Genomic DNA, 23,104 nt, shown 5'->3' with positions numbered 1-23,104 from the left:
AAAATAATTTACCGGTACTGTTGCTGTTTTTGTTGTTGTTATTGCTGCTGTGGTGGTTGTTGTTGATGATAATGATGATGAGGTATCACCAAAGGGTGCAATCCCAGAACCTGTTAGGTCAGGGGTCAGCAAACTTTTTCAGCAGGGGGCCGGTCCACTGTTCCTCAGACCTTGTGGGGGGCTGGACTATATTTGGGGGGGGGGAATGAACGAATTCCTATGCCCCACAAATAACCCAGAGATTCATTTTCAATAAAAGGACACGTTCTACTCATGTAAAAACATGCTGATTGCCAGACTGTCTGTGGGCCGGATTTAGAAGGCGATTGGGCCGTATCCGGCCCCTGGGCCTTAGTTTGCCTACCCATGTGTTAGATCAATGTTAACATTAGTGGAATTGATGTCCTTTGCCTGTTGTTCTTGGGTTTGTTTGTTTTTTCATTTTGTTGATGACGCACGGAGGTGTAAATGGAGACAAGAACCTAATTGTGTATCAGCCCCCTGCCCCTCCATTCTGGGATCTCCTGCTCAAATTGTTTTTGTAAGCTGGCCTTGTGCTATGTAACAGCAGAGAAGAAATGCCCATAAACTAGGTTTCCCCCATTCTCCAATCCCTACCCTCCATAAGCAGCCTCAACTCACATTGTCTTTCTTTCCCATATCTGCAATGGAGAGAGAGACTTCAGAGCAAGATCTTAACTCAGTGGTCGGGCTTCTGCCTTGCTCGTAGAAGGTCCCAGGTCCCAGGTTCAGTATTCTGCATCTCCAAGTAAGGACTGAGCGAGATTCCTGACCCAAACCCTGGAGAGCCCCTGTCAACCAGTTTAGACAGTACTGAGCTAGATGGATGGACCAGTGTTCTGACTCAATGTAAAGTGACTTCCTATTTTCCTAAACTCAGTTGCATGTTGTGTTACAGAAGTTAAGCGTTGGCTGTAGTCTTCCTATTCAGAGGGAAAAGGCAACATGGGCACAACAGGGTTTCAGGGCTTTGTGTTTAGCCTCACCCCTGAGATCACATTAACTACCTCTGACCCACCTACAGTTAGTGGGAAGAGCCTTTGGTATTAATGGAGGCTCCCTGTGTGATGGTGAAGATCTGGGCTTTCAGTTGCAGAGGGAGTTTCCATGGATATGCAATGCTCCCTGCTAAAGAAGTCCCCTCCCCTCATAACAAGAGCTGGGAGAATCTTTTGACCTTGGGATGTGCATGAAATGCTCAGCTCTACGGCATATCTGTTGCCTCTTCCGTCCGGAATGACACGAACATTGGGCTTCCCTCAGGAAGGAAAAGTGGGACAGAAACAATAAATGGAGTGAATAAAATCTGGGCAATGCTGTTCCTCCCATTAGCTCCTTCACCCTTGCTTGCTTTCTGCGGGAGAAATTTGGTGGAATTGGCATCATAAAACCCACATAAAAATGGGTGGGTAGCAAAGCTTTCTCCCCTTTTGATCATAGAATAATGAACGAAGCGGGAACAGTGACACAGAAAGATGCAGATTCTATAGACTGCCAAATTGCTGTGAACTTTGTGTTTCTTTCTTTCTTTCTTTCAGGGGTTAGCTGCATTATTACCTACTTTATTATGTAGCACCTTAATTAAATCATGGGCTGGAATGATCAGATCAAGTGTTTTTGGTTCTATTGTGTCTTCAGGAGCTTTACCTATATTCATTAAGCAAATGCCTTGTTTTATAAACAGGGAGGAAAATTATTTTTGCTCACTCGTCAATTGAAGTATTCTAGTTAGCGCTTATCATGGTATGCGGTTCCCCTGTGCCTTAGAATAATTGGGGGCTGGGGGTGCAGGTGGTGGGGAGGGGAAGGGGGCTGAATAAATCAGCTAGTTAGTGAAGATTTCTCATTGTGAAATAGCTTCACTCTGAAGTTCATAGTCCTTTTAGCAAGACAAGAGGCTGAATCAGAGTGGGCAGATGCCTCCTTCCATCTTTGGAGGCATCTCCTGCTAACAGCCCCAGAATGCCATGCTGCAGTTTTCCACACTAACCTAGCACTGGGCATGCTCCCATGGCAGGATGCATTACTCCATGTCACCAAGATCATACCGCCCAGGTTTGAACAAAGTGGCCTGTGCAAGAACTGCCTGCAGATTCCTTCAAGGGCCGCCTTTTCCCATGAAGCCTTTGATACACAAATCTTCTTTCCCCCATGTTTGTCCCTGCCCCACTTTCCCTCCCCTTGTCTGTTGTCTCTCCCCTGTGTCTGTTTCTAGATAGCAAGCCACTTGGGGCAGAGACCAGTCCTCTCATTCTTTGTAAGGTGTGTGGGAGGGATCAAGGTGGTCCGATATTAAATTAGAAATTAAATTCAAATGGGACCCTGACTTTTCTGAAAACATCTGGTTCATGAATACGAGAGGATTGTAAACAAACTTGAACCTCATTATTCAGGATACAGCTTGTCTGTTCTCAGCCATAAACCTGCATCTCTCTACCACTCCACAGATTAGCTTTCAGCTCAGTTCAGCTTGGCTCCTCCTTCCACAGCAAAACTTTAGGCTGACTACAAAAGCAGGCTTTTGCAGTGGATGGGTGGGGCTCCTGATCATAGCCAGGGTGGGGCAGAGGAGCATTGTGATTGGCCCAGCCTCTTCCAGGGTTCTTGTACATGGGTGGTGCTGTAGAAATGAATCAAATGTACAGAGCAGGGGGCAAAATCCCCCTGGTAGTCTGTCATAAGGCAAAATGTCTGACTGTGATGCAAGATGCATCCGCTAGACCTTCTTCAGATTTAGTGCAATAATAGTTACACTTCTGAAAGTTAAATTAATTAAAAAGAATGATGCAGTTATAGGAGAGGTGTTATTTTTGTTGCACAGGTGTTGATGAAATTTTCATTGTGAATAATTGATGTGGCTATTTAATATGAAAGAATATATTTGGGGAAAATAGCAGTTGCCATTTATAGGTGTCTGTGTGGGCTTGTTGCAGACCTATCGTTAAAAGTCTTTGACATTCCAGATTAGCTTAACTGTGGACATAGGAAGCAGGTGGAGACATAGCTGACAGTTACCTATGGAATAAGGGATCAAAAGCAAGCATGTGGGAGAAATGGGTTTGGTCCCCATTTTTCAGCAAACAGGTCTAATTTGCAGTGTTTTGACTAAAACATTTTCAAAAATGCAGGCATCAAGTAGGACTGCAAACCTCTACAAATTTGCAAAGCAGTTTCAGTTCAGAACTGTGTGTACAAAATGTGTCGTTTTTTGGGGGGGTGTCCAACTAAGTATTTAGAGTAAAATGCATGCAATAATGCTTGTTTTAGGGGAAATTCATACAGTATAAATGTGATTTATGTGGGTGTGTTTAATCTGCAGAATTGGGATAGCATGGACGCCTTGATTGAAAATATGTGAAACTGACACAGAATGGAAATACAGTGGTACCTCGGGTTAAGAACTTAATTCGTTCTGGAGGTCCATTCTTAACCTGAAACTGTTCTTAACCTGAGGTACTACTTTAGCTAATGGGCCTGCCGCTGCACCGCCAGCGCATGATTTCTGTTCTCATCCTGAAGCAAAGTTCTTAACCCGACTTACTATTTCTGGGTTAGCGGAGTCTGTAACCTGAAGCATCTGTAACCTGAAGCGTCTGTAACCCGAGGTACCACTGCAGTCAAACCCTAATGGCATGCAGAGATAATGTGCACCCATGATTTAGGAGTGGACCACAAAATCGTGAACATCTACCCTCTCTCATTCACAAATTCCCTCAAGCTTCCTGTATCATAGATCAGCATGGCAGGTAACACTGCCTGGTTGAAAGACTTCAGTTCAGGACTCTACTGCGCATTTCCATGCCCTTCTCACAACCCATAAACTGCATTTATGCATTACATCTGCCCCAGCCCATGAGGTAGCACCATTACAGTGTTTCACCATGACCTCTGAATGCAATATAGGTGATAGGAATAGGTGGCTTAATTGAAAAGACTTTGGCAAGGATCACTGGGAAGTGTATTGAATGCGTGAAAGGCACTCTGCGTATGCGGCAGGATGGTGAGTGAAACCTTGAACTCCCACTGTCAGCAAATACACCCCATTATCTGGCATGCTCTGGGACTCTGAGGTTAAAATTCGGCAAGAACGTTTGCGGACCTGTCCCGATGTTATGTTCATGAATCACGGTTTCCTAAGCTTAAAAATAACTCTCTTTATTGCAGGAAAAGCACAGCATTTTATCAATAGCCTATTAGTGCCACCTAGTGTTCTCCATTTCCTTTACACTGTTGCTGCTGCTTAAGGGAAAAAATTGATTCAACCATCATAAATCGGCAGACTTCTTATTTCACACAAAAGGCATGCACTAATTTGCTGTCCAGCTGGAGCATGGATAGGTTTGCCCTCAGGTTTCCTTATTTCATCATGATCACTGTCTCCAGTTCCTTCCTCACTCGCAGAAATCATTTGCTATTGCTGTGCAGGCTTTCAGCACTTGTAAGCAGCATAACTCTGCATAAAATCCTGTATTATCGTTTATCAATGCTTTCATTTGTTAACGTATTTATTTGTGCACAGGGGTTCCAGACACATCGCTGTGCTAGTGCCATGCTGTTTCAAGAACACTGAACTGTTTACTCTCTACTAACCTTAAGCATAGCTGGTCATCGAAAGCAGGGATGACTCACCCACCCCACCCCACCCAGTCTGGGGACATGATCCAGCCTCCCCACAAGCAAATTTTTGCTCACCTCCTAAGACCTCACCAATTTTGCCAGTGGCAGCAAAAAGAAAAGCTCAAGTATTACCTGATGGGAATGCAAATTGCACCCTCCCCAGTCATCAGAGCAATCTTTTGATGAGCAGAAAAGGGTTGATAACTCCTTTCCTTGGCTGAGCTGCACAGATAAGCGGAGAAGAGAGGGCAACTGTGTGTCTCATGCATGTGTGCGATATCTGCAGATGAGAGAGAATGGGCTGCCTGGCCAAACCCATTTTTAGTTGCACTCACCAATGCCATAGAGTCCATGGGAGATTAGCTAAGGGTGAATGGCGAAAAAAGGGTGGGGTGGGGGGGAAAGACTAGTCACTTCTGCTCCAGACAGACACTCTTAAAAGTGAGCTGCCAGGGATGAGCAAGAGGAGTTAAAAATAATAATGAGTCTCTTGGTTTTTCTCAGGAACCGCAACACAGAAGACATGTATGTAGTTCTGGTTCAATTATTTGGCATATGCAATGAAAACATGTAGAAAGGGTTTACTGCTGCAGGCTTTCAGTAATTGGTGTGTATAAACTACCCAAAGCAATGAACCATACAGGCTCTCTTCTCTGTCTTGTATTTTCTCCTGGTGAGCTATTTTTAGAAGCTATGGCCCTGACAGGTGTAGTTCGTACGTTACAAGCCTCCCTGAATCCCCAGCGTCAGTGATGCTTTCCTGTCCCTTGTTGTGGGACCAAGATGTGGACTCACTGTCATGGTTTGAAAAGTCCCTAGAGAAGGAGGGAGGTAGAAAAGAAAGCAAGAGAGGTTGCAGCACTAACTGCTTATAGTGGTAGTGAAGTGTTTTCCACTCAAGATTAGATCGGGCTTCTAAATTAATGCTTAAGAGACTTTTATTTCTCCCGACGCTTTAGAGGCATGGCATATTTATTTGTTCCCCCTTTTTGTTTAGTTTGCAGTACTCCGCCTGTCAACATGAAAGTGCAGCCAGTGAACAGAACCGCCTTGCTGGTGACGTGGAATCAACCAGAGATGATCTACCACCCTCCCATTATGAACTATATGATTTCCTACAGCTGGGCTAAAAACGAAGATGAGAAGGAAAAAACCTTCACCAAGGACAGCGACAAGGACCTGGTAAAAACCACAGCATCGGAAGTTGCCATTAGCGTTAAGATAGCCTTACTGTGTGTTTCCTCAGTAGACGGCTGGGGGATGAATCACCTGGGCCTTAAGCTGAATGGATACTTTCTGCCTAACTCCTTTTAACACACATACGGTGTTTGTTGGTATCTGTGCATTGTTCCACAACTTCAAAACATCTGAATCTGATTCTTGGTTTGTATAGGTATAGGAGGAATGGCCAAACACCTTTGTCGTCTTGTATTGCACTTATACCTCTATGGGGAAGGACCTTAGGGTCAGGGATAGAGCATCTGCTTTGCATTCAGAAGGTCCCAAGTTCAACCCTGCCATCTCCAGGACCAGAAGAGAACCCTGCCAGAAACCCTGGAGAGCCACTGCCAGTCAGTGTAGACAATACTAAATGGATCAGTGATCTGATGCATTATGAAGCAGCTTCCTAACCCTTCAGCTTGGAAACAAGTTAAGCTTGATGATGGAAGGAAACTTGCTTCCCTGCACATTGCTTCATACTAAGGGATCTGTGACCCTCTGGATGTTGCTGGACTCCAACTCCCACCATCCCTGACCATTGGCTGTGCTGGCTGAAGGTGATGGGAGTTGGAGTCCAACAACATCTGAATGCCCATAGGTTCTCCATCTCGCTTTATGGCAGAAGTTGCAAATCCCTCTAATGGTCCTTATTGTGAATAGGAGATGAGCTATATTCTGAGGTTGTTCATGTTAGCACATCCATTGCTCGTTCACAGGATTGGGCCTTTGGAGCCGGCTATACATGTAGTATATGTACCTTTGTAACGGGCGGCTTAAATTTGAGAAGAGACATAAGCCTAAATCGGGGCAGTCTATATGGATTGGAATATTGGCCTAGCACTTAAGGTGGGATCTACTTGGCATTCAACTTGCTGCCCAAGCAGAGGCAAGCAATAACTGTACAAGCCTTTAAAATTCCATGTGTCTAGAATGAAAGTGACATATTCCATTTTGAAAGGGCTCAGTTTATTGTTAATCAAAGCAAGCTTCTGGAATAATGAAATCAGTAATTGTATATGCACATAAAAATGCAGCCGCAATGAGTGAAATTTCTAATGACAGTTATCTTTTCTCCTCCTTTGCAACTACACACTCCTTGGGTACCATTCAATCAGTTTATAGAATAATACATGTCTTATTCTCCCTTAGATTGAGGTTCTTTTACTTAATTTCCATTTATATTTTCAATTTCCCCCCACTAGAAGTTGTTATCTGGGTCACGTTAGGGAGTGATGTACTTCATGGAATCAGAAAGCAATCTTCTGAAAGGTGCCCAAGGTTAGGGCTGTATTATAATCTCAAACTTGTCATCATTTCGCACTCTTAAGGAAGATTATTCCCCCACCCTCCTACCCCCATTTCTAATTAGTAAAAAGAACAGAGTGCATTAATCAGGAAAAAATATATAGTTACAAACATAGGGTGTAGTCCCCCAGGAATGGCTGTTGCACAATTTCCATTCATTTTCATTGCTTTAGAATTGATTGCTTAGCTATTACAGATGCTATAATAATTGGCACTTTAGAATCATGATTCCCAGCCAGCATCAATCTGTGGCCAAGAGGTTGGCTGCCTAACTGGACAGGGGAGGGGGGTGGTTGTGGTTTTTTACCCCCTGCACTTCTCAGCTGCTACTCCATGTGTATTTTCCTCCCTGTGCTTTCTCAGTCTTGTTCTTCTAGAACTATTTGGTGGGCTGGAGATGGGGGCAGAGAGGATGATTTACATGGGGAGAAAGGCACACACACTCTCTCTCCACCAGCTTACCCTATGAAAATGTCTGCCCAAATAATCCACATCACAATTCCATGGGAGATGGATAAGTGGTTTGTTTTTGAAACTTTCTGGGCAGCAAGAAGTAATGGAGCCTTGAAAAGGATAGGATTTGTTTTATGCTTGCCCATCCGCAGGAGCAAATAGTTTCCCCCCCCCTACCCTTGGGTCTTTGGGGCAGATTAGAAAATGGTATAATATTCAACCATGAATAAAATAGCAGTGATAAAAGGGTACCTAACAAGGAGTCTTCCTGGGGACGCAGGTGGTGCTGTGGGTTAAACCACAGAACCTAAGACTTGCCGATCAGAAGATTGGCAGTTCGAATCCCTGCGACGGGGTGAGCTCCCGTTGCTCGATCCCAGCTCCTGCCAACCTAGCAGTTCGAAAGCACGTCAAAGTGCAAGTAGATAAATAGGTACTGCTCTGGTGGGAAGGTAAATGGCGTTTCCGTGCGCTGCTCTGGTTCGCCAGAAGCGGCTTAGTCATGCTGGCCACATGACCCAGAAGCTGTACTCTGGCTCCCTCGGCCAATAAAGCAGAGTCGGCCACGGCTGGACCTAATGGTCAGGGGTCCCTTTACCTTTAACCAGGAGTCTTCCTGTAGATGAGGGAAATGAGGAACTTGGCAGGCAGGGAATTTCATGGGGAAGTGGGGGGGGGAGGGCTTCAGCTCTTGTGTTCTGAGGGTCTTCTGACCTTCCAAAGCGACCTGACATGACGTGTGAACCAAGGATCCAGTGAAAAAGTCCTCAATTGTTTCAACTAGCTTAAAGACTAGTTTTAGGGAATATTCTAATTTTCACATGATCCGTCTCCAAGTAAACCTCTGATGAGTGCATGACCCAAAGAAAGCTTTCTGATTTCTTGACAAAAAGAAATTCTGCAAGAGCAACTAGAATAATCTTTCCATTGTGCCTAGCGAAAGCAAACTTTTGATTACACAGACAAGGATTTCCTGTGGTTAACAGACACCCAGCACACGTCAGCTTTTTCTGATGAGGCCTGTTCTGGCTTTTGAGTCACGTTGAGGCTAGCCAAGTCAGAAGGTCACACAGACCTTTAGTATCTGATACATTATCACAATATGGCAAAGGGACAGAAATCTGGAGCCTCCCTCCATACTTTGAAAATTCTGTTTACCAGCTGCTTTTATCATTTTATTTTTGGAAAATTTGTAAATCATTTGCTGTTTTTGATTGACCAAGAGCCATTACAAATCCAGTTACAAAACTCTGGTATCTCTTCAGATCGTATAAATATTTGTAAATGCGTTTTGGTCCCCTTAGAGCAGGGATGGGCTAGGGAACCTGTGATCTTTGACATGTTTGTTAGACTATAGCTCTCATTATCTGTGACAAGTAGTTGTGGTGGCCTGGGGCTGATGGGAAGTGGAATCCAACAACATTTGAAGGACTACATCCAGCTCTCCAAGCCTCTCTTTCTGACCCTCAGGAATCTCTGCAAGGCCAGACCTCGTCCCCACCCACATCCCCTATTGGAGCTGCTTTGAATGTTTTTGCCTGGCTGGAATATGTCCTTGAATTTGACTGTGTGGGAAGGTTGTCAGAAGGAAAAAATGACCCCTGGGCTTAAAAGGGTTCCCCACCTTAGAACAGAATGATTGAACTTGGTGCATTCTGCGTTCCTTCCAGCGACCTAGAAATTTGTATTCTGGGCTTGAGTCACACTCCCCTGTGGCATCTCTGCTTCGCAAAGGCAACTGCTAAATGGTAGCTGATCTTTGCCACTGCCTCTTCCTGTGCAGACAGATGCTCCTCTAACACTCTGAAGTCAGGCATGGCTGAGTTACATGATTCCGCAGATCCCCTCATCGCTAGTTTCATCTGGTGCCCACTGCTTATTGTAAACAAAGGCTGATGTTTGCGTCTGCCCCCAAAATTGCATAAATCCTGCAGAATTTGTATGTTCCTCTGTGCCTTTTGGCATTTCTCCTCAATGCAGATCCTGCTCCAGAGGGTGGGTTTTTCTCTGATAAGCTTGCCCCTCGTGTAAACTCTCTTCTAAGTTTTCTTTTTGTTTTACAGACTGATTGTTCAGAATCCAGTTGGGAGGGATAAAACTGAATAATATCTATTTTTTTTAAACAGAAAGCCATCATTAGCCATGTCTCACCTGACATCCTTTATCTGTTCAGAGTTCAAGCAGTGTGCCGAAATGACATGCGCAGTGATTTTAGCCAGACAATGCTCTTTAAAGGTAAAAACCATGCAATTATCCTGTTCTCTTGTAATGTTACCTTGCCCAGGGAAAAGTGTGTAGAGTTTAAAGTCCGGGGGAGGGGCGGTCAAGCTGGCATGGTATTTAGGAACAGTGCTTTTATAAAATCGCATAAAGTGGAAACGCAATTGAAAGAGAAAACTTTGCTGACATGATTCACAGTATGACAAACCACTGAGTTCATTTCCATCATCCCAAATTGGGAGAGAGAACTGACCCTTGGCCGGTGCTATTGTTGCAGATCCAGCATGCTTCAGATGCTATATGAATCCCGAGAAAAATAATGGAGTGGGCTAAAAAGTACTTTAAAAAGTTCTTTAAATGTTCTAAAGAAAATCTGGAAGACCAAATTTTGCAAAATTGTTACTCCTCTTCCTATGGCTAATGCTTGCTGTCATATACCAACCCCAACTCTACCAGCTATGTATTGTTATGGGGTTAACATTGCAAATGGGGCTGTGATGTTGAAAAACGTGGAAGTGTTTTTCTTGCAGAGCAAAAGATAAAAAAAGACCACTGGCATTCACAACAGTGGTCTTGTTCTTATGACCCCGTGCTCAGGTTTAGTGACGTGTTCTCACATCTGTGTTTGAAATGTGTTACAATCCCTTTTAAAAGAAAAAAGAAAAAGCTGGTAGCTATCAGAGAGTATATGCCTCTTTGTATTCATGGGGAGAGCTTAAATATTTTAAAATCATATACACCTCTCAGGAAGGAGAGTTTGATCCTCAAAAATGTCTGCCTGTCTGAAGCTGCAGACACAGAAACACAGCTGGGTATTCAACCACTCCTATGATATAATCCTGACAATGTTTCTACTGACACAGATCCAAACTGAGGCAATTGTGTCAGGAGTAATAATTGAACTTTTAATTCCAGAAACAGAAGCTTGCCTCCCTCGCACAAGGCCGGACTGGGCCCTCGACGGCCATTTTATATTTACACAAGGCATACTATCATTTGTGGTGGCATCTCCACACATGCCCAGTTATAAGTGTTGACCCCTGACTGCCTAAAGACTTGAGGTAGCAGAACTGTGGGTGGGGAGGGGATAAGAGATGGTTTGACAGGAAAAGCAGGAAAAGTATAACGATAGGAAATTCATTTCATAATCTTGCAGTATGCATTGCTGGCTTGTGGGAATGCAGAGCAAGGGTAAGGGACAGAATTTAGAAGTCTCAATTCTCATTCTAAGGCATAAGCTTGTTTATAGTTCCCCTCTGCCTCAATACAAGCTATTGGAAAAAACAATTGATTGGAAAACAGCCATTTCTTTATCTTTGAATCCAGACTATTGGAGCCTTTTTAAATTTATTTTTACTGTAACTCACCCTGGGATCGTTAGGCTAGAAACTGAAATGACAAAAACATAAAAGTATAGTGTTTAATGTTGTTTGAAACTTAATCCACTTAAAGATTATTACTACTTTTTCCTTCCCCAGCTAATACTACTCGAATTTTTGAAGGGACCAGGATAGTGAAAACAGGAGTGGTAAGTGACATGAATCATTGAATTGAATAGAAAAGCATTTTTTTTTTAAAAAAAAAGTACTTCAATGTTCTCTCCAGCAGGTGGCAGCGTTATATAGTAAATGTCCTGATTTAAGTCCTGATTTAAGTCCTGATTAAAATTCAAAGAATCAAATGATTTTGATGCAGAGTTCTTTTTTTGTCTTTCATCATTGGTTATAACTCAATATTACTTATGATCCTAGGACTATGCCGATATGTTTGAATGTGTTAAATTAAGGCAAGTTAGTGAAACTGGATTTTGAAAATAAATAAATCGGGAAGGTGTTTTTACACTGAATAATACACCAAAGAGCATTGTAATTAATTGAGGGGAACCTGCTGATGTGAATCAAAAGAGTGAGAAGATAGTATCACCATTTTATTTTTGGTTTTGTTTAGTCCTGTTTGGAACTGGCTTTTGATAGCAGCCACGCAATCAGCAGTAAAGAGTAAAAAATTCTAAACATCAATGATATATGCTAGAATGATGTTCAAAATTCCTTCTTCTATTGCAAGCATAAGATTGATGAAAACTGGGTGAAGCTTTATAATAGGAGGAAACTATCAGGGAAGTAAAACTTGTAGGTCTAATCAAACTAATTATTATTTAAATTAATCTTTTTTTAAAAAAAATCCACAAACCCTTCTCATACCTTTTCCTTTTCTGCTTGATTGATCTGTTAGACTCTATTCCATTATTTAAAACTGAGGAGTGGGTTGGCAGAAAGGTCATATCCTTTTTTTCTTTAAAAGAAGTAGGTAAGGATGTGCTACCAAGCTAAACATAATAACATTTTACTATGTGCTAAACATAATGAAAATTACATCCAAACAAAATTATAATGGAGCAGTAAAATATAGCAAATGCACTACGCGGCCCTATGTTTTACTTATTTTTTTATATTCGTTGGAGCTGAGTAAAAATGTCTTGACAAAATGGGATTCAAGTGGAAATTCCCCAGAGATGCAGAAAAACAATATAGCATTATTTTAAAGTTTTTAAACGTGTCTATGAAAGCCACCTAGAATTATTTTTCAAAATCCCATTTATTTCAGATTCACACAGTGAATCTCTTGTGTTGTTTAAGCCTCTGTTGCTTTAACTCACCTACTGAAAGCAATTGGATTTAGAATACTTTAACTCTTGAGTAGATCATACCTGCATGCGGGGGGTTGGGAGGGAATAAACCCAAATGCCACTGTGAAATTCATTGCTATGCCTTCCTTGATCATAAAGGAAGAAACTATAACTCTGGCTCTGATTTGAGCTGGGCCTCAGTCGTAACATAGTTGTCTTCAGCCTTCTGTTTTCTTTGTCTTGTGAATCTCTGTGTTGTTTTGCCGGCTAGCTTTAACCACAATTGTTTAAATATACTTGTCTTATTTAAACAGAATAATGGGCAGAATGGAGTGTTTGGAAAGAAAAGGAAATCAAAAGGAAAAAAGAGCCGAGGTAGCATGTCAGGTACCTCTACTGATGCTCTCTCTGCTGTGTTTTCTTCTCTTGTTCCCCCTGGTGATTTCTTCAAGCCTACAGCTTCTCCTGCACCATCAGCCGACATGGCTCCCATCAGTTCTGGATCTTCTACTTGGACTTCCTCAGGCCTCCCCTTTTCCTTTGTATCCATGGCAACTGGAATGGGGCCTTCCTCCAGTGGGAGCCAGGCAACGGTGGCCTCTGTGGTCACCAGCACTTTGCTTGCAGGCCTTGGGTTTAGCAGTAGTGGTATTTCCTCTTTTCCTAGCACCGTTTGGCCAACTCGCCTCCCGACCTCTGCCTCGACCAATAAACAGTCGGCGAGGCCCGTCCTCGCTACCACAGAGGCTTTATCTTCCTCTCCAGCCCCGGAAAGCGATTCCGCCCTCACAAAAGACAGTGAAGGCGCAGAGGATGGGGAAAAGGACGAGAAAAGCGAGAGCGAGGATGGGGAGAGAGAGCATGAAGAAGAGAGAGAAAAGGATTCGGAAAAAAGAGAGAAAAATGCTACGACTGAGGCTGCCGAGGTACAGGATAACACTGAAGCTACAGACACCACTCTTGCTCCCAACAGGACTACGGAGGGAGGGAATAAAACCATACCTGATCAAGGGCAAAGCCAAAACATTTTCCCAACAGGTAGGAGTCCCGGACAAGAAGGAGATACGGAAACAGACTCTCAGTACGAAACAGTCCCTTCCACCCAAGTGCCACCAGCATACACAAATGAACAGTACACTCGAGAAATTCCAATAAGACCAGAGACAGCATCAACGACACCCTTACCAAAAGACAACAGATTTATTACCATTAATCCAGGTGAGTTAACTGTGTAGGTACCAGGGAGGGGAAAGTGTGGGGTCGGGACTGGGAGTGTGTCAGAAATTGTTCATCGCAACAAAATGTCCCTGATGCTTTTCGGCTGCTTTTGTAGTGTTGTAGCACCAACATTTGGGTTCATGCTTTCAGGAAGCTTCATTACATGTTCTATCAAACCCTTTTGTAATTACTGTGCTCATGATTATTTCGTACATTAAATTTTTCAGCATGGAACCCAGCATCCAGATCTGGGGCGGCAAAAGGAAGGGTAGATGTCATAAACCCTAAATGGAAATAAATATTACCCTTCTGAGTAATACCCCTCCCCACCTTCTCACTATATAGAAGGGTCTGGCAACTTCTGTTTCAGTGTATCTGAAGAAGTGTGCTTGCACACGAAAGCTCATACCAAGAACTAACTTAGTTGGTCTTTAAGGTGCTACTGGAAGGAATTTTTTTGTTTTGGAAATAAATAGTTTGTGTGTCTCGTGACAATTCTCCACACCTTCCTAAGAAGATTCATCTTGCTTGCATTAGAAGCATCACCCCAAATGTTGCTAGAGAATGGAATAACTGCAATAGGTGTAGGCTTACTTTGAACCATATTCAACTCGTATTAAGTAGCCTTGGTTGATTCCATCCACACACCTCCCAAGCTTCTTTTCATTTGTGGGTCTTTTATAGCGGCCTGAGTTCATGACTTCACACAACACCCCCTTGCCCTGTCCACTTTAATCAGTATTTGGGTTACTCTAGACAGTTTCTATTTGGCGAACAAGACAAGCAGTCCTCTAGTGCTATTGTACCTGGTTTCAGAACTCAAAATTCACTCAGTATATGGGCAAATCTACTATGTGAGAAGCTGGGGATGACACCTTCCTCCTGTTGGCTAATTTTAAACTAGGTATCCTGTTTCTCAATTTACTTGCATGCCTGAATTTCTCTCTGTGTAGGTGTGAGTTTGAGTGTGCACCAGTGTTCTGTTTATTGAGCTCAGAGGCTGGTAGGTTTCTTCAATTTCTCTCACCAATCTGCTTATGAAGTCTTAATGTAAATTACTTCACTTTTTCTCTCCTGTTTTCTTCCACCCTCTTTTGTCCTTTGCCTCTTTTGCTGTTGTTTTTAGTCACAGGCAATATTGTTAAATAAAATCATATTGAATAATAGTGAGGTGGGAAGGCACAGAAGCTAATAAAAGAGTAGAAGCCGTCCTTTAAAAAGTGGAAGTGCAATCCAAGTCACCTTGGGGAAAACTCAAGAACATAATTTCTGCCAGGTGTATTGTATGTAAAACAAAGGGATATTGGGTGCAACGGGATAATTTAAAAAAACCCAAAAACCTACAATTTTGTTTCTCAAATACGTTGTATAGAGGAGGCCTGCCGAAGGAGCAGTAGGGCCACTGGACCACCACTGTGTAAAAGGAGCACTCAAGGATGACAGGATAGATGAGTTCTTTGCATCTGTCTCCACAAAGAGGGTATAGGAAAGAGGCCACACTCCAACAATTCTTCTTGGATGGTGAATTGGAAGAAAAAGTTGTACAGAAGAGCAAATTCATTGGTTTTGGGAGGGGTGATTCAACCAGATAAGATGGCATTCGCCCAGGAGTTCTAAAAGAGCTCACATTCAAAAATGAAATACTGACTTGGGCACCCAGCCTCTTTTTTCTGACATTATCCTCCATAGAGCATTTGAAAAGGACTAATGAAGGGCCAGTCTTGCATACATGTACACAAACACACCTCCACATATGATCCTGGAAGCTATATAGTCAGCTAAATGTGACTTGAATTATTGGTCTATTAGGAATATTTTTTAAAATGTTAAAAATGGATTGTTTAAATACTTGGTTGTTAGAGGAGGAGTAATAATCATCCAGTGTGTTCCTGGCACTGGGAAGAACTCAGTCCCATTTGATTGAATACCTGAGAATCTATGGGGAAACCCCAGAGTCCCCCAGAATGGGAAAGGAGCAAGTATACTGCCAGATTTTACCACCCACCATGGCCTTATAACTTAGTCCTGTTTGGAAGTTAGCAGTAGGAATATATTGAAGAAAAATTGCATCCATTGAAGAAATGAATGGAAGGAATTGTTCAGAAGTGGCTGATCCATTCCCACATCTGGGGAGACCTAATCCATCCCCTAAGCAATCCCCACCACCAAATGATTCCATTCTTTTTATTGGTTGTAAAAAGAAATTAAAGCAGACAATCAGCCCACTACCCTGATGAAGATATAAATGTCCCCTTCCCCAGTCATAAAGTCAATCATTGGATGAATGGTGATGGGATGATGACCCTCAGCTGATCTGCACATCTCAACTGAGATCGGGGAGTTTTGTGGTTATGTCTTCTCTGTGTGGGAGCATGTTTGTGCATCCAAAAAAATGCATGTGACAATGTGGGGTGGTCAAACTCATCACTGACACATGCCCACCAGAAGGTTGGCTGGGAGTGAAAATAGCCCATCAACCCAAAAAAGCTAGCTTCCTCCAAAACAGTTGCAGTTTCCTATAGACCCACAAAGGGGAGACCAGCTTTCCCTGGATAAAGTGACAGTGATGTTATCTATTTTTTCCTTCCTCTTCTCTACTCATTCAGTAGAAAAGTCAGGAGCTACTTTTTGACAGCTTAGGTTTGTTGATTTGCTTGAAGTTTGTTTTAAAATATTTCCCAACATTCAAGGCATTGTGCAATATTTAAAAACAGCTCAGTGAGATGAAATCACAAAGCAAGTGACAAGCGATAATGATACAAACATCCCCAAAGTCAACAAAACACCTTCCACAAAGACAAAATCGTACATTAGAGCAGAGTTGGAGAATCTTACCTGTGGCCCCTCAGATGTTGCTGGATTTTGACTCCCATCAGCCTTAGCCAGCATGGCCAGAAGTCAGGGATGCTGGGAGCTGTAGTCCTGCAAAATCTGGAGGGCCACATAGGAGCCCCAAATCTCAACCCTATATAGTGCCTTTCTCCCTCTTCCTTATCTCTTTGTCCTTCAAACCCTAAACCACAACAATAATAATTTTATTATTTCTATGCCACCCATCTGCCAGGAGTTTGAACAGGGGCTTAGGTACAAGGCAACACTTAGTGCTCCTTTCTCAGCTCACTTCTTTGCCTTCACATCTTGTCTAACTTGAATTATGTCTATCCTGTACCTACATCTGTTCTGCGTACTGTGTTGCTTTCCTTCCTGCTAAATAAATGTTTAGCAATTGTCATACTAATTGTGTGTCTTGTGTTTATTACTTACAAATCTATCTTCCAAGCATTGAGTTTCTCAGGCTGGTGAAAACACTGGTGGTTCAGTAGCTGCTTGGGGCCTTCTCACACTATAAGACCCCCGTAAACCACTGTGTGGTTGAACCTCTGCACACTGCCAATAGGAACAATTGGTGGTGGTGTGGAAAGAATCCCCATGGTGAGGGCTGACTACATGGAGTGATGAGCCACTTTGTTCCTTCTTTGGTTCTGCTGCTCTGAACTGAGCCATAGTTTGGCCTTGTGTTGAATCATGGTTTCTTTCACTGCAGACAAACCATAAAGATTTGTTCTATGGCTCATGGGTTTGTCTGGAGAAATAAACCAGGAGTCCAGGGGAAAAGGAGCAAAGCAGCTGCAATTGTCAAAACCAAGAGGATTTCCATGTTTGATTTCCAAGTGTACATCAGGAATAGGTCACAGTAATCTAGCCAGATTCTCCCCTCCCCTCCCTATACTCTGCAGGGATTAAACCATGGGTCGGCAAACTAAGGCCCGTGGGCCGGATCAGGCCCAATTGCCTTCTGGATCCGGCCCACAAACAGTCTGGGAATCGCCACGGATTCCAGTGCGCATATTCTTTCCCTCTTCCTCTCCCTCACACGGCGGCGGCGGCACCTCCTCCCTCCTTCCTCCTGGCTTCTCCCCGCCCTGCCTAGAGGAGGCAGGGGGCTGGGCTTTGTTGGGGCCAGCAGCAGCAGCGCTCGAGTGGCTGCCATTTAAAGCAGCCCTTCCCCGGGGCCCTTTTGTGCACCGCTCATCGTCCCACTGCTGCCAGCCCCTGCTGCTCGCAAGACACAGGTAAGCAGCCACCAGGGCTTGTAGTGCTCTTGCGTCATTTTTTTTCCTCTTCAAAATATAGTCTGGCCCCCCACAAGGTTTGAGGGACAGTGGACTGGGCCCCACTGAAAAAGTTTGCTGACCCCTGGATTAAACCAATAGCCTCATTGGAGTACTGTCACCTCCCTCCCTTTCTCCCCTATTTATCCCGATATGCTCTGATCTTCTCCCTTCAATAGGCATAGTCACCAAGATGATCCTTTGTGTGTTGAGGCTCATTTAGCCTCTGTACGCCTAGGCCTTCAGTGTTGCTGTCTGAATTTCAGTTGTACAGAAAATTTTTAAAAAACAAGCTTGAGGTTGTGCAAAAGCCTTTGGGAATAACCTCATTAGGATAATTAAGCATCTGTGTGGGTTCCCTCTCCCCCCCATTCTCCATATGTGGCAAGAATTATTAAGTTATAATTTCTTGTGATTCGTGAATGTTTTGCACTGCCGCGTGTAGGAGCCTGCAATCACTAAGACAGTTTGCATGCAGATAAACAAAAGAAAATCAGACCAGATTTTGCTGGCAGACTGTGTATACACAATATGACACTGTAGAAAAGTGTTGCCAGTCTCAACAGAAAAAAAGGACATACTAAGGTGTAGAGCGAAGCGAGAGAAATACCTGCAACTAAATGGAAAGTAGCGTATGCTGCTGTTGCCTCTCGCGTTACAGTGAGTAAAATGCTTTAGCTAGTCAGTTACTGGTTTTTAAAGCTGTCTATTTATACTTGAATGGCTTGTACTGTGCTGGAAACAGTATGCATTGATCCATTTGCACACAGGGTTTCATGCTCCCATAGGCTCATGAGTGTCCTCCCGTTGAATGGATGGGTGTTCATTGCATGGTGGAATTCTGGTAATACAGTGGTACCTCGGGTTAAGTACTTAATTCGTTCCAGAGGTCCGTTCTTAACCTGAAACTGTTCTTAACCTGAAGCACCACTTTAGCTAATGGGGCCTCCTGCTGCTGCCGCCATGCCGCCGGAGCCCGATTTCTGTTCTCATCCTGAAGTTCTTAACCTGAAGCACTATTTCTGGGTTAGCGGAGTCTGTAACCTGAAGCGTATGTAACCTGGAGCGTATGTAACCCGAGGTACCACTGTACTGTGTTCTGTGGCGTCTGCCTGTATGTTACTAGAAGAATGAGAAATAAAATGCCTAAAAGGATGGAAGATAATTTTCATTCTGGTACACAGAAAGGTGACTTCATAACATGTATCATCTGTTATGTTATGTTATGTTATGTTATGTTATGTTATGTTATGTTATGTTATGTTATGTTAACCAAGTGTCCATTCTCAAGAGCCCATTAGGGTGGGCAGACAAACAGAAGTTAATATGCTTATCCGGTGCCCCCGCCCCGATCCCTGTAATATCTTGCCTTAACAGTTTCATATATTTCTCCTGGCCCAGATTCTGAAATGGATGAAAACTGCTGAATGAGGCTTTCCTCGGGAAAACAATTGTTATGGAATAAGTTACACATTTCAGTTTGTGGAGAAATGGCTTTTAAAGTGCCGGTGATCATGTTAGGTAGGACTCCCTGAAGCAGATACGCTATAATAATTTTTATTCCTTCCTACTGGGATGCATTCCAAGCCAGTAAAAGGCAAACTGAATTAATTCAGCGGTGACATATGCCACAGGAAAGTGTTTGCATTTCTTAGCAAAACTGGAGTTTCCTCACCCCTACCCCCCCCCCAAATGGGCAAAGTTACAAAAAGGATACGTTATATTTTTCTATTGCTGCTGAGCAGCCTTTGTTTAAAACGGAAAGCTGAAAATGCTGGGTGGCGGTTGTTGTTTTTGTTGTTGGGATGCAGGGAACCAGAACCGTCTGTGTCATTCTGTTTAACGTACATTTTCCTTCAGTATTACTCAGCAGGCCACATTTTTATAGGCTTCTCAGTGCTGGACCCCTGCTGGTAGCCCAGATGTACTGCGGACTGTCTGCTAGCACTGAGCACCACCAGTTACTTTTGCTGGTACTTTTGAATACTCCCTTTATATTTGCTGTAGAATACTTTTAAGATTTGCTTTTAAAAAGCAAATGTTCAAATGTGGCTTTCTAGTCAAATGTACTATTATGCTTCCACCTCTCCTGTGCTCTGGGACAGCTCTCTCTCTCTCCCCTTCCTCTTTTTGTAGATCCAAATTGTTGGTTAAAATGGAATATTTCTTCCAAACTAATTATGTATAATAATATGTCAGTAGTGCTAACTGCTAAAGTCTTAAGCTAGACACCTTTTCCTCTGTTGCCACTGGCTGCTGCCGTCACATAAGAAGAGATCAGACCAAAAGGCAGGCTCGTCCGGCACATTATCCATGCATACAATGCAAAACACCTAATTAGGACTTGGTGTTGGACTTGGAACTGAAATTTGCTGGTTTGAATGCCTGCTCATCCATGAATTTTCTAGGTAATCATGATCAAGCCACTGTATCCCAGTGTCTGTTGCCCATATTGCAAGAATTATTCCTGCTTTCATGTTGCAGTGATTATGCCCATTCGCATAAGACAAATGTGCTAAAAATCTGTAAAGTGTTCTAGAAGTGCTGTGTAAATGTATAAAGAGACATGGGTTTACCAGTATCGCTGTTCCCAGCTTAATCTTGTGAAGTCTGCTGTGTAGCGTTCTAGAAATGTAACACACACAAAATAAGAATGTCCTGTATGCAGGTTTCCATCTCATTGGCCAGGAGACCAAGATGCTTAGTGGTGCCACAAACTTGACAGTGATCACTTCTGCTGCTTATGGTGGCTTGTTTGTGGTCCTTTTGATGCATTTGCTTATTCTGATTGTATCCATTCAAGAGATCTTGAGGGATGTCTTGACATTGGCTGTTTGGACATAATACTGGCCATAACCAAATTAGCTTCTGCACATTCCCGCTTTACTTCTCCCTTCCTGCAGTAGTGAGACAATTCATTGAGTGTTAGCTTAGTGTTGTGTCCAAACCAAGGCTCACATTATTGACCCTTGGGTCCTTTCCAATTCTATGATTCTTTGAGGTTTTCTCTCCTTCCAAACAAACTACAGTCAGGAATCCAAGAACAAATTTTGCCTTCCCGATCAGGATTTGTTTAGGAAACTGGTCTAGCTAACTGACTTAACTGTGTTTTATGGCCAGTGTTAAGTGCCATTGTGCCATGCTGGTTGGGGCTGATGGAGGTTGTAGTCCAACAGTATATGGAGAGCCACAGGGTCCCCATCGCAGTATTAGAGCATCACACTTAAAGACTTTCTGTATGTATTAACAGAGGACCAGCTCAGTAATCCAGATTCTGCATCATTGCAAGAGACCCTAACTCTGTGATCATAAAATAGAATAAAAAACTTTATGCTTTGCTGAAGGCTAATGAAAGTTCAGCCACACCATAGATTTGCGTAATGGTGTTATGATATCAGCAGTTTAATTTTCAATTCCTTTCTTAATGATCCCTAGCATAGAAATTGCCTTTTTTCGCAGCTGCCACATACTGATCAACATCTTCATCAAGCTATTCACTACAACCCCAAGGTCTTGTTCCTGGTCGGTCACTGCTGGTTCACACCCCATGAGCATATATGTGAAATTAAAATGTTTTGCCCCATTAAGATGTTTTGTACACTTGTTTACATTGAATTGTGTTTGCTATTTTACCACCCATTCACTCAGTTCTAGAGAGATCCTTCTGCAGTTCTTTTTTAAAAAACCACGCTGAACAATTTTGTATCTGCAAACTTGACTTCCTCACTGCTTACCCCAAACTCTAGATAGTTTATGGAACAAGCACAGGTCCCAATACTGATCCTTGAGGGACCCCACTTTCTTCTTCCCTCCATTGAGAGAACTGTCCATTTTTTCATCCTGTCTGCTTTCTGTTACTTAACCAGTTCATGAAACATAAGAGGGCCTCTATTCTTATCCTATAAGCTACTCAGCAATCTTGGGTGAGATACTTCGTTGAAAACTTTTTGAAAGTCCAAGTATACGATGTCAACTATATCACCTCTATCTCCATGCTCTCAAAGATCTCTAATGGGTCAGTGAGACAGGACTTACTTTTGCAGAAGCCATGCTGGTTTGGATAACATAATTCAAACTGTGAACAGAGATAAAAAATATGAACATTGGTAAAATCTTTGCTTTAAGCCATGTAGAAACCTGAGTTGAACTGTGACATATAGGAGAAACTATATGAGGACTCTGTTAGTTCATTTAAATATGTGCAACTGTTTCCCCATTGTTAGCCTTGTTTAAAGATTTTAGAAATTGTCGACATTGATCTGTGTACTCTCCACATTGTCTTCCACGAAGTTACCCAAAATGTCTTGCTTTGAGGCATATATGAACTCAGGTTTCTATCTTTCTACAATAATCTATTGTGAGAATCCAGCAATTTACGTCTTCAGATACATTTTAAACTTCACATTGAAAAACGCTGCAGTCAATGATTCTTTATACATTACAATGTTGAAATGTTGGGAGGGGGTGGAGGATGAAAACAGCCATGGGCAAAAACTGGGAAAACTGAAACAATATTCATGCACCCAGTTCCTATGACCATTTGAAGTTGGAACCTAAAGAATGTTTCATGATAGCAAAACATTCCTATGTAACGCAACCAAGGTTTTGTGTTTCCAGTGTAATTCCTTGCTTCAGAAAACACTTGTCTATGTTTTGAACTCTGGTCTTCACTCATGTGGAAAGAAGTACCATTTTCACTTTGGGCCATTTTATACATTACATTTCCAGGTGTACACAAGAAATGTATTGCATCCACACCAAAAAAGGAAATTGAAAGCAATGAATATTGGTTCACTGTTAGAAGTACCATACTTGTCAGGGAGCCGTAATTGGTTGTAGCTCCTTGCCAAGTGCATGCTTGATGGCAAACTCAGGTTTGCCTCTGTGTAATGTGCAAAATGGCCTGCTGTTCAAATTATTTTGTAGCCGTTCAGTTTCTTCTTGCAGTTACTGATTTTGTTGTTATTTGCCATGCAGCAGACAAGAATATTTCCAGTATGGCAACCAGACCTGCTACTGGCAAAATGGAATGGATCATTCCCCTCATTGTAGTCTCAGCCTTGACGTTTGTGTGCCTCATACTCCTTATTGCTGTTCTTGTCTACTGGAGGTGAGCCTTTTTAAAGCATCTTTAAACTTGTTGATTGTATGCACTTTTGTGACTGCATTGTGATTTCTCTGCATTCATTTAGCTGTGGTTCTTGCAATGCAGGGGATTTGGATTCCTTCCAATTCTATGATTCTATTGTTTTTATTATTTTCATCAAGCTAATCCGATGACAAATACACTAAATACACCTTTGACAATTGG

At 42.7% G+C, this 23,104-nt stretch overlaps 2 protein-coding genes and 1 long non-coding RNA gene across 9 annotated transcripts in view; 2 read left to right on the top strand and 1 right to left on the bottom strand.

Annotated features, from left to right (window-relative positions):
- Window positions 1-23,104, top strand: part of PTPRG (protein tyrosine phosphatase receptor type G) — a 542,845-nt gene that overhangs the window by 447,961 nt on the left and 71,780 nt on the right. For 3 of the 6 annotated variants that reach the window (XM_080995608.1, XM_080995606.1, XM_080995610.1), the window contains exons 9-13: window positions 5,636-5,820; window positions 9,744-9,852; window positions 11,316-11,365; window positions 12,778-13,681; window positions 22,771-22,903. In XM_080995608.1, the coding sequence (XP_080851734.1) occupies window positions 5,636-5,820; window positions 9,744-9,852; window positions 11,316-11,365; window positions 12,778-13,681; window positions 22,771-22,903 (1,381 nt within the window). The remainder of the gene's footprint in view (window positions 1-5,635; window positions 5,821-9,743; window positions 9,853-11,315; window positions 11,366-12,777; window positions 13,682-22,770; window positions 22,904-23,104) is intronic. The other 3 variants (XM_080995611.1, XM_080995609.1, XM_080995607.1) reach the window with 2 other exon arrangements.
- On the top strand, window positions 18,078-19,475 carry LOC308471729. Its single transcript, XR_013983128.1, has 2 exons — window positions 18,078-19,025; window positions 19,071-19,475. It is a non-coding gene; the product is annotated as an uncharacterized lncRNA (long non-coding RNA).
- LOC308471644 (uncharacterized protein) overlaps window positions 19,558-23,104 on the bottom strand; it is an 88,264-nt gene continuing 84,717 nt past the window's right edge. Inside the window, exons 4-5 of one of the 2 annotated variants that reach the window (XM_080995918.1) lie at window positions 21,829-21,868; window positions 19,558-20,690 (exon numbers count right to left, since the gene is read on the bottom strand). In XM_080995918.1, coding sequence (XP_080852044.1) covers window positions 20,677-20,690; window positions 21,829-21,868 — 54 coding nt within the window. In that variant the 3' untranslated portion in view covers window positions 19,558-20,676. Of the gene's footprint in view, window positions 20,691-21,463; window positions 21,869-23,104 lie in introns of those variants that run through there. The other variant, XM_080995917.1, reaches the window with a different exon arrangement.

This window comes from Podarcis pityusensis (assembly GCF_964106645.2).
Source record: "Podarcis pityusensis genome assembly, chromosome: 2".
NCBI lineage: Eukaryota > Metazoa > Chordata > Lepidosauria > Squamata > Lacertidae > Podarcis > Podarcis pityusensis.
This window is presented reverse-complemented; position numbering and strand designations above follow the sequence as displayed.